This window comes from Xenopus laevis, chromosome 9_10L, assembly GCF_017654675.1.
Source record: "Xenopus laevis strain J_2021 chromosome 9_10L, Xenopus_laevis_v10.1, whole genome shotgun sequence".
Classification (NCBI taxonomy): Eukaryota; Metazoa; Chordata; class Amphibia; order Anura; family Pipidae; genus Xenopus; species Xenopus laevis.
Window position 1 is genome coordinate 17,566,435 of NC_054387.1, and position 14,915 is coordinate 17,581,349.

A 14,915-nucleotide genomic window follows, 5' to 3' on the forward strand; every position below is an offset into this window, starting at 1 on the left:
AACAGGGAATGTTTGACCATATATTAAAATATATTGCATCTGGCCAACTACGGCTGGCTCCCTTCCCCTCCTCACAATACCCCCAAGTGACCATTTTAAAGTGGCAGCTTGAATAGCGGCAGAGAAACCCTCTGCAGATGGAAGTGACATGGCAGCTCCCAATGCAGTGATGGTGTAATAAAACAGTGGGGGTCATTTATAAACAGTGGGCACATTTGCTCTTGGGCTGTAACCCATGACAACCAATCAGATGATAGCTTTCGGTGCTTAACCTGCAGCTGATGGAAAAAAGCTAACCAATGATTGGTTGCCATAGGTTACTGCCCAGGCGCAAATTTGCCCAGTGTTTATAAATGAGCCCCACTGTGTCACAAATCAGGGTCCATGAGTTGGGCAGCACTTATATAAATGTCTTACCCATAGGGTGTCTTGAGAGGGTGCATGAGAACCCCATGGTAGGGAGAGGGGCTACTGTAATACACAGTACCGCCCGGACCAGCAGTTCTCCATGAGCTGCCTGGAACCGGCTGAATTTTGATTTGCTGTTGCCATAGTAACAGAAGAAAAGCAGTCAGCCAAAGAAAGTATCAGAACCTGTTACTGTTTGCTGAGGTTTCTTATCCCCATTATGTGACAACAGATAATCACAGCTACATTTAAGACCCCCCCCCCTCCCAGCAGTCCCATAATAACATTTATCTCACTATATGCAACAGCAATTGGATCTCTGTAACCCTTTCATTCTCTGCTCCTTTTATAATGCCCGTCCCTTGCCAGATTATCTAAAATATCCCTATAAATAAAACTAACCAGATTAACCACTTGCCTGCCATGCATATCCACATTATGTCTGGAAAGAACATTTAAAACAAAGGAAGTGGATCCAGCTCTAAATTTACCAAAGAAAGTATCAGAACCTGTTACTGTTCGCTGAGCTTTCTTATACCCAGTATGTGACAACAGATAATCACAGCTTCCATAAAAACATGTATGTAAGACGCCCCCAGCCAAACATATATTTAAGGGGCCCTGCAGTCCCATAATAACATTAATCTCACTATATGCAACAGCAATTGGATCTCTGTAGCCCTTTCATTCTCTGCTCCTCTTTTAATGCCCATCCCTTGCCAGATCACCTAAAGTACACCAATACATAAAATGTTAGCATCTGCCATTTAAGTGCTATTGCCAGTATTTATATTGCTCAGTGTTTTTACAGGTTGAAAATCCCATCAGTTAAAAAAACCATTAACATGTTGATGCATTCTCCACCTGCATAATAACCTGACCATTGACCAGATCGACGCCTAGAGCAGTGTTCTCCAACCAATGACTCGCCAGTAACATGTTGCTCACCAGCCTCTTGGATGTTTTCTCCCAGTGGCCTAAAAGCATGTGCTTATTTTAGAATTCTTGGCTTGGAGGCATGTTTGTGTTGCATAAAACCAGGTGCACTGCCAAAAAATCCAATCCTAGCCCTTATTTGGCACACCCTGGAACTATTTTCATGCTTGTGTCGCTCCCTGACATTTTTTACATTTGAATGTGGCTCACTGGTAAAAAAAAGGTTAGGGACCCCTGGCCTACATCATTGCTAGTTAAAATCAGTCAGAGATCCTCTCCTTTATTGCCTAAATAAACAGATCTCACCCAGGACTGGATTTACATAGCGGGTGCCCCTAGGCCAGCTGCCATTCATCACCCCTGCCCCCTTCATTTGTGCACACGCACACATTTTTATCATCAGGTCAGGAGCACTGGGGATTGGTGCATGGGAAATTAAAAAACTATTGTATCTCGTGATCAGCCCCAGAGCTTCCGAACCAATGCGGGTATGGATGGGCTTCCTGCCGACCCTTAAAATCCTGCTGCCATAGGTTCGGGCCTTGGTGGCCTTTCCACACATCCAGGCCTGATCTCACCGTGTATATTGAGCTAAAAAATATATTTTAAATGTTTTCCTTCCTCTCCAAAATGGAACATTGTGGATATAAAATGAATCAAGTGGGGCAGACCCATAAGCTCTAACACTGGGGTACTAAACTGCTTCATAAAAGCCCCCAACCACAGACTTCTGTATCAATAAACAGCCTATAGAGCAGGGACTCCCAGCCTTTTTTTACCTGTGAGCCACATTCAAATGTAAAAAAAAGTTGGAGGGCAACATAAGCATGAAAAAAGTTTCTGGGGATGTCAAATATGGGCTGTGATTGGCCATTTATAAGTCCCATTGAGGACTGGCAGCCTACAGGAGGCTCTGCAACCAAAACTTGTGTCGAAGCCTGGAATTCAAAAATAAGCCCCTGCTTTGAGGCCCCTGGGAGCAAAATCCAATGTGTTAGTGAGCAACACGTTCCTCACGTACGACTGGTTAGGGATCACTGCTACTTATATACAGATGCTGGACAATATTTTCTGATTTATAATTGGACCAAAGGTGGTCATACAAAGGCAGATTTTGTTGTGTGAAATGACCAATTTCAGTACAATCCGATTAAAATAATTTAGGATTGTTCAGAAATGGATCGTCCAAAAAGTTGATCGAATGGGTTTCAATATTTTAGTCGTGGAGCAATGAAATCGGTCAGTGGATGGGACAATCAGATAATCATTGTTAAACAAACGTTCACTGTGCATGCCTTTGTTTTGAAGGGTTGGGTTAAAAGCAAAAGTTATCAAAAGCCATCATTTAATACATGTATGATTTGCAGCCAATATGACAAAATTCTTCTCGCAATATCATTAACCATTTGTTAAAAAGGTTGCTCAGCTGATAAGATCCACAGGTGACAAAATCTGCCTGTGGATTGCCAGCAGGTCCGGACTGAGAATTTAAATAGGCCCTGGCATTTCAGGTACACAGAGGCCCAATCAGCCCACACAGAGGCCCAAACAGACCCCACCAGCCCACTAAATACTGACTTTCTATGGGACCTAACCTTATAGCAGCCCCTCTGGCATTTGCCAGAACCCACAGATTGCCAGTCCAGGCCTGATTGCCAGCTTTAAGCTGGCCATAGATGAGCAGAATGATGGGTCAGTGCCCTTTCCCAACCTGCCACTAACCATTCAGATAAATAAAGCAGCAAAGAGAACAAACCAGCCCGTCACAGCAATCGTGCGAAAGTATGCCCGACAAATTCTACTGGGAAGCTCACAGCGATATCGTCAGATCGCCAATACATGCAGAGATATTATCGTCTGCCGACAAAAATCTTTTAACCTGCCCGATCGTCCAAACAACCGATCTCCATGGACGAAAAATGTCGGGACTCTCCACACGGTCTGAAAATCGTACAAATCCTAGCTCGGATCTTTGCGTCTATGGCCAGCTTTAGACTTGAGGTAGAATGCAAGCTCTGCAGGACAGAACTTGACTTGGTAAGTCACACCCCCTGGCATGTGCAAGTACACTAAGGCCCTAACTGGCAACACAGATTTAAAGTAAAGCTTTAGCAACTGAACAGCCAGTGTGGGCTGGATTATATTTTGGGATTGAGGGGTGAAACACAGACCCACCCAATTGTAAAGAATATAAACTCCATGGGATAGTGATATTCAGATCTTGCCATAATTATGGGCTCTATGCGACAAACGGCAGGGCGACAATTCAGCGACTCAGAAAAGGAACTGATACATAATTGTTTCGCCCGGAAACACTCAAACATTGTGTGTAACATTGTGTCGCACTAACAGCTTTGTCTCTGCTGCATCTCTCCCTGACTAATCTATCCCCGCCCCCTCAGACTCAGGCCCCTCCCCTTATGCGTCCGACACTATATAGTCGCAGCCTGAGCCGCTTTCCTCAGAATACTCTCAGTGATCTAATCGCGTGTCGTGGAGACAACTCCCAGCTTCTCCTTTACAAATGGGCCCCGTCGCCTAGCGTCTCACCCCCCTTGAGCCGGGCTCCTGAGGACCAATAAGTCGGAATACAGGTAGGGGGCTTTTTGGCAGGGATGGGGTCTTGTTAACCCTTAGTGTTTTCCAGGATTGGGCTGAGATTTAACCCAGGGCTTTCAGACCCTACTGTGTTTGTCGGTATGTCATTGTGGGGGGCTCACTTCGTGGCATGTTGGCATTCTTACTTCTCTCTAGATTGTCAGCTCTTGAGACTGATTCTGGTATAAAGGCTGACTTACCATCCTCCTTTCATCAGCACGTGTTTGTTACTTTGTGTCATTAGGGATACCCCTTACAGCTACAAACTCAACCTTTTGATTGTCGGCTCTGTTGGTTCATGTGAGTAAAACTCCATTATTCGTGTTATTAATGCCTTCATGGGTCGCCAGCCTGTGTTGCTCATAGCTGGTGAACTACAAACCCCAGCATTACCTACCAGATTATGGCTTTCAGTCAAAATGACAGATTCACTTAAACTGGAGTTGCGCCCCCCCCCCCCCCATGCTCTATTAATACTCAACTTTCTGGCTGGACACAATGTCGGACTGGCCCACCGGGATACTAGAAAAACTACTGGTGGGCTTCTTGCTGCTAAATATATGGTTTATTTCATGGTCATAACCTATTTCTATGAGAACAAAGAGGCTAAATACTGTAGCTGGAAAAAATAGTATATAAATAAAAGAGAATTGAGGTTGAGTGAGGAGAGGAAGAATAATAGTACTGAGAGTGGCCCCTGGTTTTAAGGGTTTTGGGTGGGCCCATTGTGTCCCAGACCGACATTGACTGGACATATTCTAAACTGGAAGCTGTATGGCACTGTGTTGGCGAGTGGCGTAACTACCGGGGATGCGATTGGGCCAGGGCCCGCACCCCCTCAGGGCCCCCGGCAGCTCACGAGCCACGATTCCCGAGCGGTTCCGGGAGTACAGAGGGGGGTGGGGGACCGGCAGCGCGTCCGGCGCCAGGGCCCGCCCCCCCTCTAGTTACGTCACTGGTGTTGGCAAGGGTGTTCTCAAATAGTTATGTACTCTGTGTCAGACTGGGACACCAGGGGCCCACCCAAAAACCTTAGACCAGGGGCCCACCAAGAAATTTTAGACCAGGGGCCACTCTCGGTACTATTATTCTTCCTCTCCTCACTCAACCTCTATTCCCTTAGTCTTTTAGTTTACATACTATAACCTATTATTCCATCTATTTAGCCTCTTTGTTCTCATATAAACAGGGAATGGTCATGAAATAGGCCAAATGTTTAGCAGCACAAGAGCCCACTGACACCTGGTCCCACTGGGAGTTTTCCTGGTATCCGTTTGGCCAGTCGGACACTATATGTACTTACAGTGGGACTGGGCTGCAGAGCTTATGCTCCAATATTCTGTATACAAATCAAATTATAAGCACGTTTTGCTGTGTGTGTGCCATCTGAATACCTTTATATTATCATAATATTCTGTATACAAATAACTGGCACCTCTTGCTTATACTGTACATTACCAGGCTGCATTGTTCTTTCCCATACTTCCATTTTGTGTATTAATATTGCACTAGCATATAGAGTAGTGCAGTACAAGTGACACTATTTAGGCCCCGGGGCACTGGCTATGTTAGAAATAATCTCCATGTAGCCTGCCCATTTTTATCTGCATACGAGTGCCAGTTTGTTGCCTTTCCCCTGGCATATTGCTGACATATAGGGTATTGGGAAATGCAACCTCCTTAGGCAGGGAAGAGGTTAATGTAGCAGTGGAGCCTGTTGTCCCTCAGACAGCTGTTTGTGCAATTGCAGGGGGGGGGAGAGGAAAGGGAGGGGGTGATATGGTGGAGCTGGTTCAAACCAGTTCTCCTAGTGCAGAAGAGCTAAAACCACTTTAACCCTTGCACTTCTGGCTGCTCTGTTCATACAGACAATTTATATTTGGTTTCTCTGGTATTAACTGTGCATATGACTTTCTGTTCGGTTTTCAGCCTTCTGAAACCTGAACAATAGTCTGGCCAATACATGAAATAATTAAATACTTTAGCATTATTATTATTATTATTATTATTAATTTTTTATTATCATTACAGAAAAAGCAAATCAATCAAAAATAAGATTTTATTTTTTCTAAATTAGCATTGCTGTATTTTAGAGCTTTCTGGAGAAGTGATTTCTGTATAGTAGATCTCATACCTGTACTTAAAGGATTGGGCTTACTCATCAAGCGGCATATAGATAGGGTTGCCACCTGTGTGGTTTTGACCTGGGCATCAACACTTTAAAACATTGCCAGTAGCACCTAAGTGATGCAATAGACTCACCCGGTGTCATAACTCCACCAACATTATTGTGCCATCCTCTGATGTCATAATACCTGTTCCTACATCACTGTCCCAACCCAATGCCATCTGCCCTGTCTCCCCGTGTTCGGGTTTTGCCATCAGCAAAGGTAGCAACCATAGATGAACCTTCCCCCCCCTGCTCCTTTGCTTCTTTATACCCTCCCTGTTAAAGCCATTACTGTTAACTGAACTTCCATGTATGCTCCTTGGAGGCATTGAGAGTCTTGGGCACCAGTATTTGGAAAAGGGACCCGGCTTGACCCCTGTATTATGCACAATAAGCAAAGAAATTCCAAGTTCCGCCCCTGTGCATAAAAATAATCTTCCTGACACAGTGGGTTTAACAATTAATCTCATTATGTAACTCCCTAACAAGGAGCAGAGGAATCCTTGTGGCCACTTTAATGCATCACCTCCATTTAGGGTTACCACATGGCTGGTATTTTACCGACCTGGCCTGTAAAAATTGTGCTTTATGCCAATGTTATTAATGGGGGGAAAAAATAGCAACAATATAGCAAGGCTGGTATATTTTTTTTTTTAAAGGTGGCAACCCTACCCCCATTACCCCTACATGACTTGTGCAGTGACTCCGAAACCCTAAAGTATTTCTTCTTCCAGCCCTGTGAGCATGTTTTGATTATTTTATTTAAAAACAACAAAAAGGGAAAAAAAAGCTTCAATTTTGCCCAATGTGCATAAAAACACAGAGGGGGTGACATTAGACTCAACTTAGGAAAGATGTGATCCCAAAAATCGCCCCTACACCCGCCCTAATGGCCCGCAATATAATCGTTTAACCTCTCCTTTGCCACAGCTAAAGGCTTTCAAGAGCGAGACCGGTTTTCCAGACTTGTCTCTTTACCTAGGATGCACTCCCATTGATAAAACCAGATACTACACTGAATCTTTGCCAAAAGGTGACAACACTTGTGTTTTATGGAGGGTTAAACAGACTGTGTGTGTGTGTTTCCAGACTCCATACATTTTTGGGGCATAGATAGGGGTGTAATGAATTCCATAGCAGCATTTACAGATTGTCTCCAGCTCTCAATTTCTTTGGATGCCTTTCCTAGTGGAAGATTGTAAGTAGTTGCTGATCATCAGAGAAATTGCAACTGGACACATACTTTTTTTAATAAAGGGTCACCATTTATATGCAGCAGATTGAGACAAGATCCCCTTAGCTATCTTTTTTTAAGTTTCTTCTATTTATCTTCTTATGTGTCGTTCACAACACTCCTGGTTGCTAGGGTATGTCGGGGCCCTAGCAACCATGCTACTGCTTAAGTTCTTTTGCTACAACAGGGGTCCTCAACCTTTTTTACTTGTGAGACACATTTAAAAAGAAAGAGTTGGAGAGCAACACAAGCGAGAAAGTCAAATAAGGGCTGCTATTGGCTGTTTGGTAGCCCTATATACACTGGAAGCCTACAGGAGAGTCTGTTTGGCAGTACACCTGGCTTTTATACAACCAAAACTTTCCTTCAAGCCTGGATTTCAAGAAAAGCACCTGCTTTGAGGCCATTGGGAGCAACACCCAAGGGGTTAGAAAGCAACATGTTGCTCGCGAACTACTGGTTGGGGACCACTGTGCTACAGAATTATTTGTTGGAATACATTTATGGGCATTATATAAGTGAGGAGTGTATAACTGATCATAAATGCAGCCAACAGCCCCCTCTACATCAGAACCCAGCTTTAACTGGCTCTATGGCTTTAAATGGCCATGTTTGGATCAGCAGGATAGGATGTGACTGTACCGGAACAGAATCTTAATAGACCTGCTTTGGACTGGACCTACAGTGTCTGAGGGTGATAGTATTATGAAAAGTTAAAGTACAGCTTAATACCCTAGTGCTGTTATCGGTACTCATTACAGGAGGACATTGATGTGGCCCCAGTAGGCCCCTCCCTGCGCATACATAATCACATAATTATCTTGTTGACACTGAGAAAAATGTTCTTTTTCTGTTTTGCTGGGACCCATGCAGTGAGTATAAAAACAGGCTTTATCACTATAAACAGGATTGTTCTGGACCTAGGGAGCAAGATGTGAGGCCCGTTTTACTATTCAGCCAGCAGCCCTACACAGGTCATCCTGGGGTATGAGAGTTCTGATCAGTTGTGCGAGTTCTGATCAGTTATTCACCCTGTACAGGTCAGCATGTTGGTTGTAATGTCTTGTCTCCATATTAAGCTGCTGATGTGGGTCTTTCTAATTCTAGAGCATTGGTTCTGGTTGTCCTATCTGGCTTCTGTCGTCGTTCCTCCTCTACCCCCCCCCTCCCCATTCCTTTGAGATGGGTTATATAACGGCTGACCTTGCCCTCTCTGGACACCAGCTCAGCTGATTGTTCTGTAACTAGATTGTGGACACAAGCCCTCAGGCCAGGGAGTGGGCACACTGGGGAACTGCTATTGTTGCTTGCAGGGATTTCCCAAACTTCAAATGTGTCTTGAGATTATATGGAGTGGCTGCCTACATTACACTGCATTAAATGCTCATGAACAAGCCAGACAGAACTCAAAAAATGAAGGCAATCCATTAAAGGTTCTTCACACAAGTCAAGGGGGTATGAAAATGTATGGGTCTGTAGTGATGTTCCATACTGTTTTGTGTCTCGCTGTGTATATGTAGATGTGTTTTCTCCTGCTTGACCACCTTCCTCTTTGCTTTCAGGGTTTTTCATCATCTTGAGTACAAAAAAAGGTTTTCAACATGGCTGCCATTCCATCCAGTGGTTCACTTGTCGCAACCCATGATTATTACCGCAGTGAGTATCCTGGGTGGCCAGTTCTCTGCCATGTTCTTGTATGAAATGGAGTGGGCAATTGGCAGTCGTAACATGGCTAACTGAGATCCTATTGAATCGGGGTAGAACATTTAAAGGGATTCTGTCATGATTTTTATGGTGTAGTTTATTTCTAAATAACACGGTTTCAAATAATTCAATCTACCATATAAAATTTCATTCCTGAACCATTTTTTAAAGCTGTAATAGTGTATGCAGCCATCTGGGGTCATTGTACCTGATCCTGTGCTTTCAGAAAGAGTCTGCACTTGACAATGGAACTGCTTTCAGATAAGCGATTGTTTTTAGTGCTCAATGTAACTAAGAGTGCTATTCTCATCTACCACAGCAATGCAGGTGTCTGTGAGCTATTATCTGCTTACCTTCTTGCATTTTATTTATTTTTGTCTGCTAGGGGAAAGTGAGGGGTTGACATCACTCCAACTTTCAGTAAAGCGTGACTGAAGTTTATCGCAGCACAAGTCACATGACTGAGGCACCAGGGAAACTGACAACATGCCTAGTCAGATTTCAAAATAAATGTAAAATAATTCTGTTTGCTGTTTGTGGAAAATGGATTTCCATGCAGAATTGTTAGTGCAGAACTATAAACAGATACATTTTTGAAAAAAAAAAAAAGTTTTCTCGTGACCAAATCCCTTTTAAATGCTAGACTAACAGATGGGCTCCTACTTACTGTAAGAACATTAACTAGTTGGGGCTAACTCCAACATAACAAAACATCACGTGAGTTTAGCACCATGAGGCCAAAGGTTTGCTCTTTGTGTGCTCACAGCTCAGTAGGCTTTATTTTTTTGGAATTATTCAACAAAAGCCCATAGCATAAACAATTCCCCCACATTACAACCATGTGAGGTGCTGGCTTTTTCAACAGAATGGCTGTTCAACATCTCTGTACTGTTTAATTTCATCCCATAATACTTCTCGAATCCTGAGCTTTGTTACCATGGTTTGCATTCTACACCAATAGTGTTTATTTTATTTATTTATTTATTTATTTATTTTAATATAAAGATAATAATCATTTAGCCATGTTGACTGGGACAGATCCAGGCCTGGACTGAGATTCAAAATAGGCCCTGGCATTTCAGGTACACAGAGGCCCAAACAGGCCACACAGCAGCCCAAACAGCCTCCCACCAACCCAATATATAGTGACTGTCTATGGCAACTTAAAGCAGCCCCTCTGGCATTTGCTAGAACCCACAGATTGCCAGTCCGGGCCTGGACAGATCTACTGGGGTATGGGAGTTATTTGTCTTAAGCTTTTTTTTTTTTTTGCAGGACGCTTGGGATCCACTTCCAGCAACAGCTCATGTGGGAGTGTGGACTACTCTGGAGAAGTCATCCCTCACCACCCAGGTAGTTATAACTGTCCTTTATGGACCCCCATTCAGTATGGCAACTTGCTGACCCCGTTCCTGTGTCTTAATTCACAAACCCAACCTCTGCTTCTAGGTTGAAACTGCACATCTCAGCTGATGAGGGTTCAATGATAGAGACTAGAGTGGTGGTCCTAGTGTTCCAGAGAAGACTAGTTTTGGAATGACGGCTCCTGTTCCTCACTTGTTCTTTGTTCAACAGGTCTCCCGAAATCTGATCCTGGTCACTGGTGGGCCAGCTTCTTCTTTGGAAAACCCACCCATCCTGTCATGACAACGGTTTCAGAGTCCCCTGAGAAGTGAGTATAGGAACACTTGTTGTTTGTACCCTGGACCTATAGCAGGGTGACTGTTGCCCCAACATTTCTACATTCCATTCCAACATTATGAGCATAGTCTCAAATGTTGGCCCAGAAAGCAAGGCTTGAATTTCTGTCCTTAGTTAAGACTGGGTTTGTGTTAAACTGGTGGTATCTACAATACTAATTCCTTCTCTCTCTCTCTCTCTCTCTCTCTCTCTCTCTCTCTCTCTCTCTCTCTCTCTCTCTCTCTCTCTCTCTCTCTCTCTCTCTCTCTCTCTCTCTCTCTCTCTCTCTCTCTCTCTCTCTCTCTCTCTCTCTCTCTCTCTCTCTCTCTCTCTCTCTCTCTCTCTCTCTCTCTCTCTCTCTTTTTCTCTCTCTCTCTCTCTCTCTTTTTCTTTCTCTCTCTCTCTCTCTTTTTCTTTCTCTCTCTCTCTCTCTTTTTCTTTCTCTCTCTCTCTCTCTTTTTCTTTCTCTCTCTCTCTCTCTCTTTTTCTTTCTCTCTCTCTCTCTCTCTTTTTCTTTCTCTCTCTCTCTCTCTCTCTCTTTCTTTCTCTCTTTCTCTCTCTCCAGCTCAGGAAGTTTCCGTATCACCAGTGGACTGGTTCCATGCGGTCTGGTTCAGGAGTCTGTGCTGAAGCAAAAAGTTGGTGACACAAAGTCTGACTCCAGCCCCTCTGCCTGAAGCACCAATCATTCCCTCCTCACATGGACGACGCTAGGTGGCGGAGCCCACCCCTGCCCCCTCCCCCATAGGCCGCCCAACAAGTAGATTTAGTTTTAAATTTTTTTTTTCTTTTAATATAAAAATAAAATGTAAAAAAACAAAACCGTTTTTACCACATTTCGTAACAATGGAACATTCTTTATTAGTTTGCTCTCTTGCCTTATACCTTTTTTATTTTGTATTTGTCTAATAAACTTGGGCAGCCTGAAAAATGATTCTGTGGTCCTGGCAGATTTGTGCAGTTTATCCTTCTGGTGAGGAGACTCTTAGAACTATCCTTCTCTATGTAATAATACAGAGTATTTTCTGGCGGCTCAAACACTTGTGATTGCCTGACCAGTGTATTGGGGAAAAAATGATGGTCTAGAGCGGGGGTCCCCAGGCTTCTGTATTCGGCCGATCTTTTGTGAAGGATTCGGGGGTTCGGCCAAATCCGAAATAGTGGATTCGGTGCATCCCTAATTAAGAGACCACCCATTGATCATGGAATCAGACCACGCACCCCCAGGAGTCCTCAAACTGATATTATTGGCTTCTTATCAAACATAATTCTCTAAGAACTTTAGACAAGCTGAAAGTTAGAAATGTTATTATGCAATGTTGAAATAACTACCGAAATCTTTATCAATTTTTTTTTTTTAAAGATCTCTATTTTGGAAACAAAGATTTTTACTATACATAAAAACCAGTTTAAAAAAAAAAGGACCTGCTTTGAGGCCACTGGCAGCAACATCCAAGGGATCGGTCAGCAACATGTTGCTCACTAGCCACAGGTTGGGGACCACTGGTCTAGAGGCATGACATTAATTTAACTTTTTTGAAAAATGAAATACTGGGAGAGGGTAGAATCATTCCATTGCAACCATTCTCTCAAGAAAACTTGAGCTGTTCATGATATTTGGACCAGCAATATTTTGGCCAAACCAGGCAAGATGGCTTTATTGGTAATCTTGCGGAAACTAGTGTATTTTTAGCATGGGTGGCTGACTAAAACCATTCCCTCACTATATTGTCTGAGGAACACAATTTGGCACCATCCTCTGATATGTGTAAAAACAAATGTTCGAGAAATACTGGAGTGGCTGGATCAAAACCGAGAAATAATAAATGCAGAGGTTCTTGCTAAACTGATTTTAAGTGCTCACTTAGTGTGCTTGCTCATGGAGTACTCATAGGAACTATAGCATTGGGGCGACTGTTACCCTAATGTTTATCTGTAACCTTGGGGGTCCAGCCTGGAGGCCATTTAGGATGAGTGCTTATTGGTGTGTTGGGTAATTCTATAGCTTTGTAATGTGCTACCTTATTTAAATGCCCTCTAAAGGGTAAATGCAAGTCCCTGCCAGCTCCATGCTTGCCAGGCTGCTAGGTTCCTTCTTTGTCTTGATGTGAGTGCCAATGGGAAGAACATGTTTGTGCAGAGAGAACAAGGCCATCTGCAATAGTTTCCCAAAACAAACAAGCAAGATAATGATTAAATGTAAAAACATCTCACCTGCTCTTTAAGTTTCCAACTTGACTTTGGCCCCAGGAGTGTAACTACAGAGGAAGCAGACCTTGGAGGTGCAGGAGGTATAAGGGCCCCAGGAGGCTCTATTTCATGTAAAATTTCAATACATATTGGTAAAGCCTCTAGACATTTTGGGGGCCTGAAAAATAACTTGCTATGGGGGTCTAGTAATATCTAGTTATGCCACTGTTTGACCCCTACATCTCCTCCAAGCTTGTCTCTGGGACAACCTGCTCCAGCGTGTGAGTTAAAGGGCATGTAATGGCAAAAAAATAAAATCCCATTTTTACTTAAATGAGAAACTTTTCTCCAATATATTTTAATTAAAAAATGTGTACCATTTTTATAAGAAACGGGACTGTATGCAGTGAAATTCTCCCTTCGTTTACTGCTGTGGATAGGAATTAGACGGTCCCTAACTGCTGGGCAGGGAAACCATCATACTTATGAACATCAGGGGGAGCCCCCGCCTTACTTCCCAGCCATACAGAACTCAAGCAGCTTTGTTTGTTTCCCTGTAGAGCAGTCGGCGACTATGTAGAGATTTGTATTGGATTTTATTTTTGCCTTTACATCCCTTTTACTGTTTCCAACTCCAGCTGTAGGGACAAAGATCATGGAGCTAGATTTAAACTTTTAAAACTGGGATTCTATTTGGAGGATTATTTTGCTGCAGCCACTGGTTCTGCAGATTCCACATTAGATTACATGTCAACACAGGACCCAGTGCAATCTGTATATTCTGATTATTAATCAGTCTTGCTGTATCGGCTTCTGGCAGGTATTATTTGACTTGTGCTGTTTTGATAATTTATGACGATCCCTAAGCAGCCCAGACCACACTGAGCATGTGCACAGTCTTGCAAAGATGTTTAACAAAATGACAAGATGGTGATCCCCTGTGGCCAACCATGAAAGCATAAATCATTTGTTTGATTAGGCTGGTGATGCATGTTTATGTTTAGTATACAAAATACAGCATTTCTAGCCTTATTCTATTTTAGACCATTTTTCTTGGCTTTTCTTTAGATTAGGCCCTGGTCTCAATGATTAGGCCTTTTTACCCAAAACATTGTTGGACTGCACCTCCAAGCTTTCTTCAACAAATAATTAAGAGTTAAGGAATACTGGTAGTTGTCCAACAATATTTGGGGACCCAGTTAAGAAACAGACCCTAAAATTTGCAGTAAATGTGTGCCTGTGTTGCCATCCTTTTATCATCCCAAAGGGCAATGACATAAGATGGAGATTTATCACCCGCTTTAAAAAAAAATATATAAAAACTCTACTACAGATGTCAGAGATGATTGAAACAGCCAAAGTGTTGGGGGGATTGTTACCAGGGACTCAAGTCCCCTTTTAACTGTTTCAGCACAGTCCAGTTGCTTCGGAAAGAATTCAGGTCAGCAGCTAAAATTACACAAACCTGAGTTGGGAATATAGGTCACATGTACAAAAAATAATATGATCTTTTGTATTCACTACTACAAACAACTCAGTGACCCGGGTCACTACAGCACCCAGCTGGTATCACAAACACTGTGTGCCCTACGCGTCCTTTTTCTCTCTGTATTATAATGAAATCCCTGGCAAGCTCCTAAACTGAAAGAGAACAACTTAGCCCAAAAAGATCACAATCCATTCACATAAATTAGCTATGAATGAATATATTGAGTTCATGTATTAAAACCATCTTGCCCCTCAGCCTTAATGGGGACCTTGGAATCCCAGAGTACATATTCTACAGTGTAGAGCGAGAGGCAGCAATATGATGCTTAGGAGTCATAACCAATCACACATTTGCCCTGATGGCCTCATTTAAAGGGATACCGTCATGGAAAAAAAATATTTTTTCAAAATGAATCAGTGATTAGTGCTGCTCCAGCAGAATTCTGCACTGAAATCCATTTCTCAAAAGAGCAAACAGATTTTTTTATATTCAATTTTGAAATCTGA

The 14,915-nt window shown here is 42.9% G+C and overlaps 1 protein-coding gene across 1 annotated transcript; it reads left to right on the forward strand.

The window, feature by feature from the left end:
* The first annotated feature begins 3,839 nt into the window (after positions 1-3,839).
* Positions 3,840-11,662, forward strand: ppdpf.L (pancreatic progenitor cell differentiation and proliferation factor L homeolog). The gene is given in 5 exon segments (NM_001096856.1): positions 3,840-3,938; positions 8,909-9,002; positions 10,326-10,403; positions 10,626-10,722; positions 11,296-11,662. Coding segments are annotated over 4 exon segments (342 nt in total). The 5' UTR covers positions 3,840-3,938; positions 8,909-8,947; the 3' UTR covers positions 11,408-11,662.
* The last annotated feature ends 3,253 nt before the right edge of the window (positions 11,663-14,915 follow it).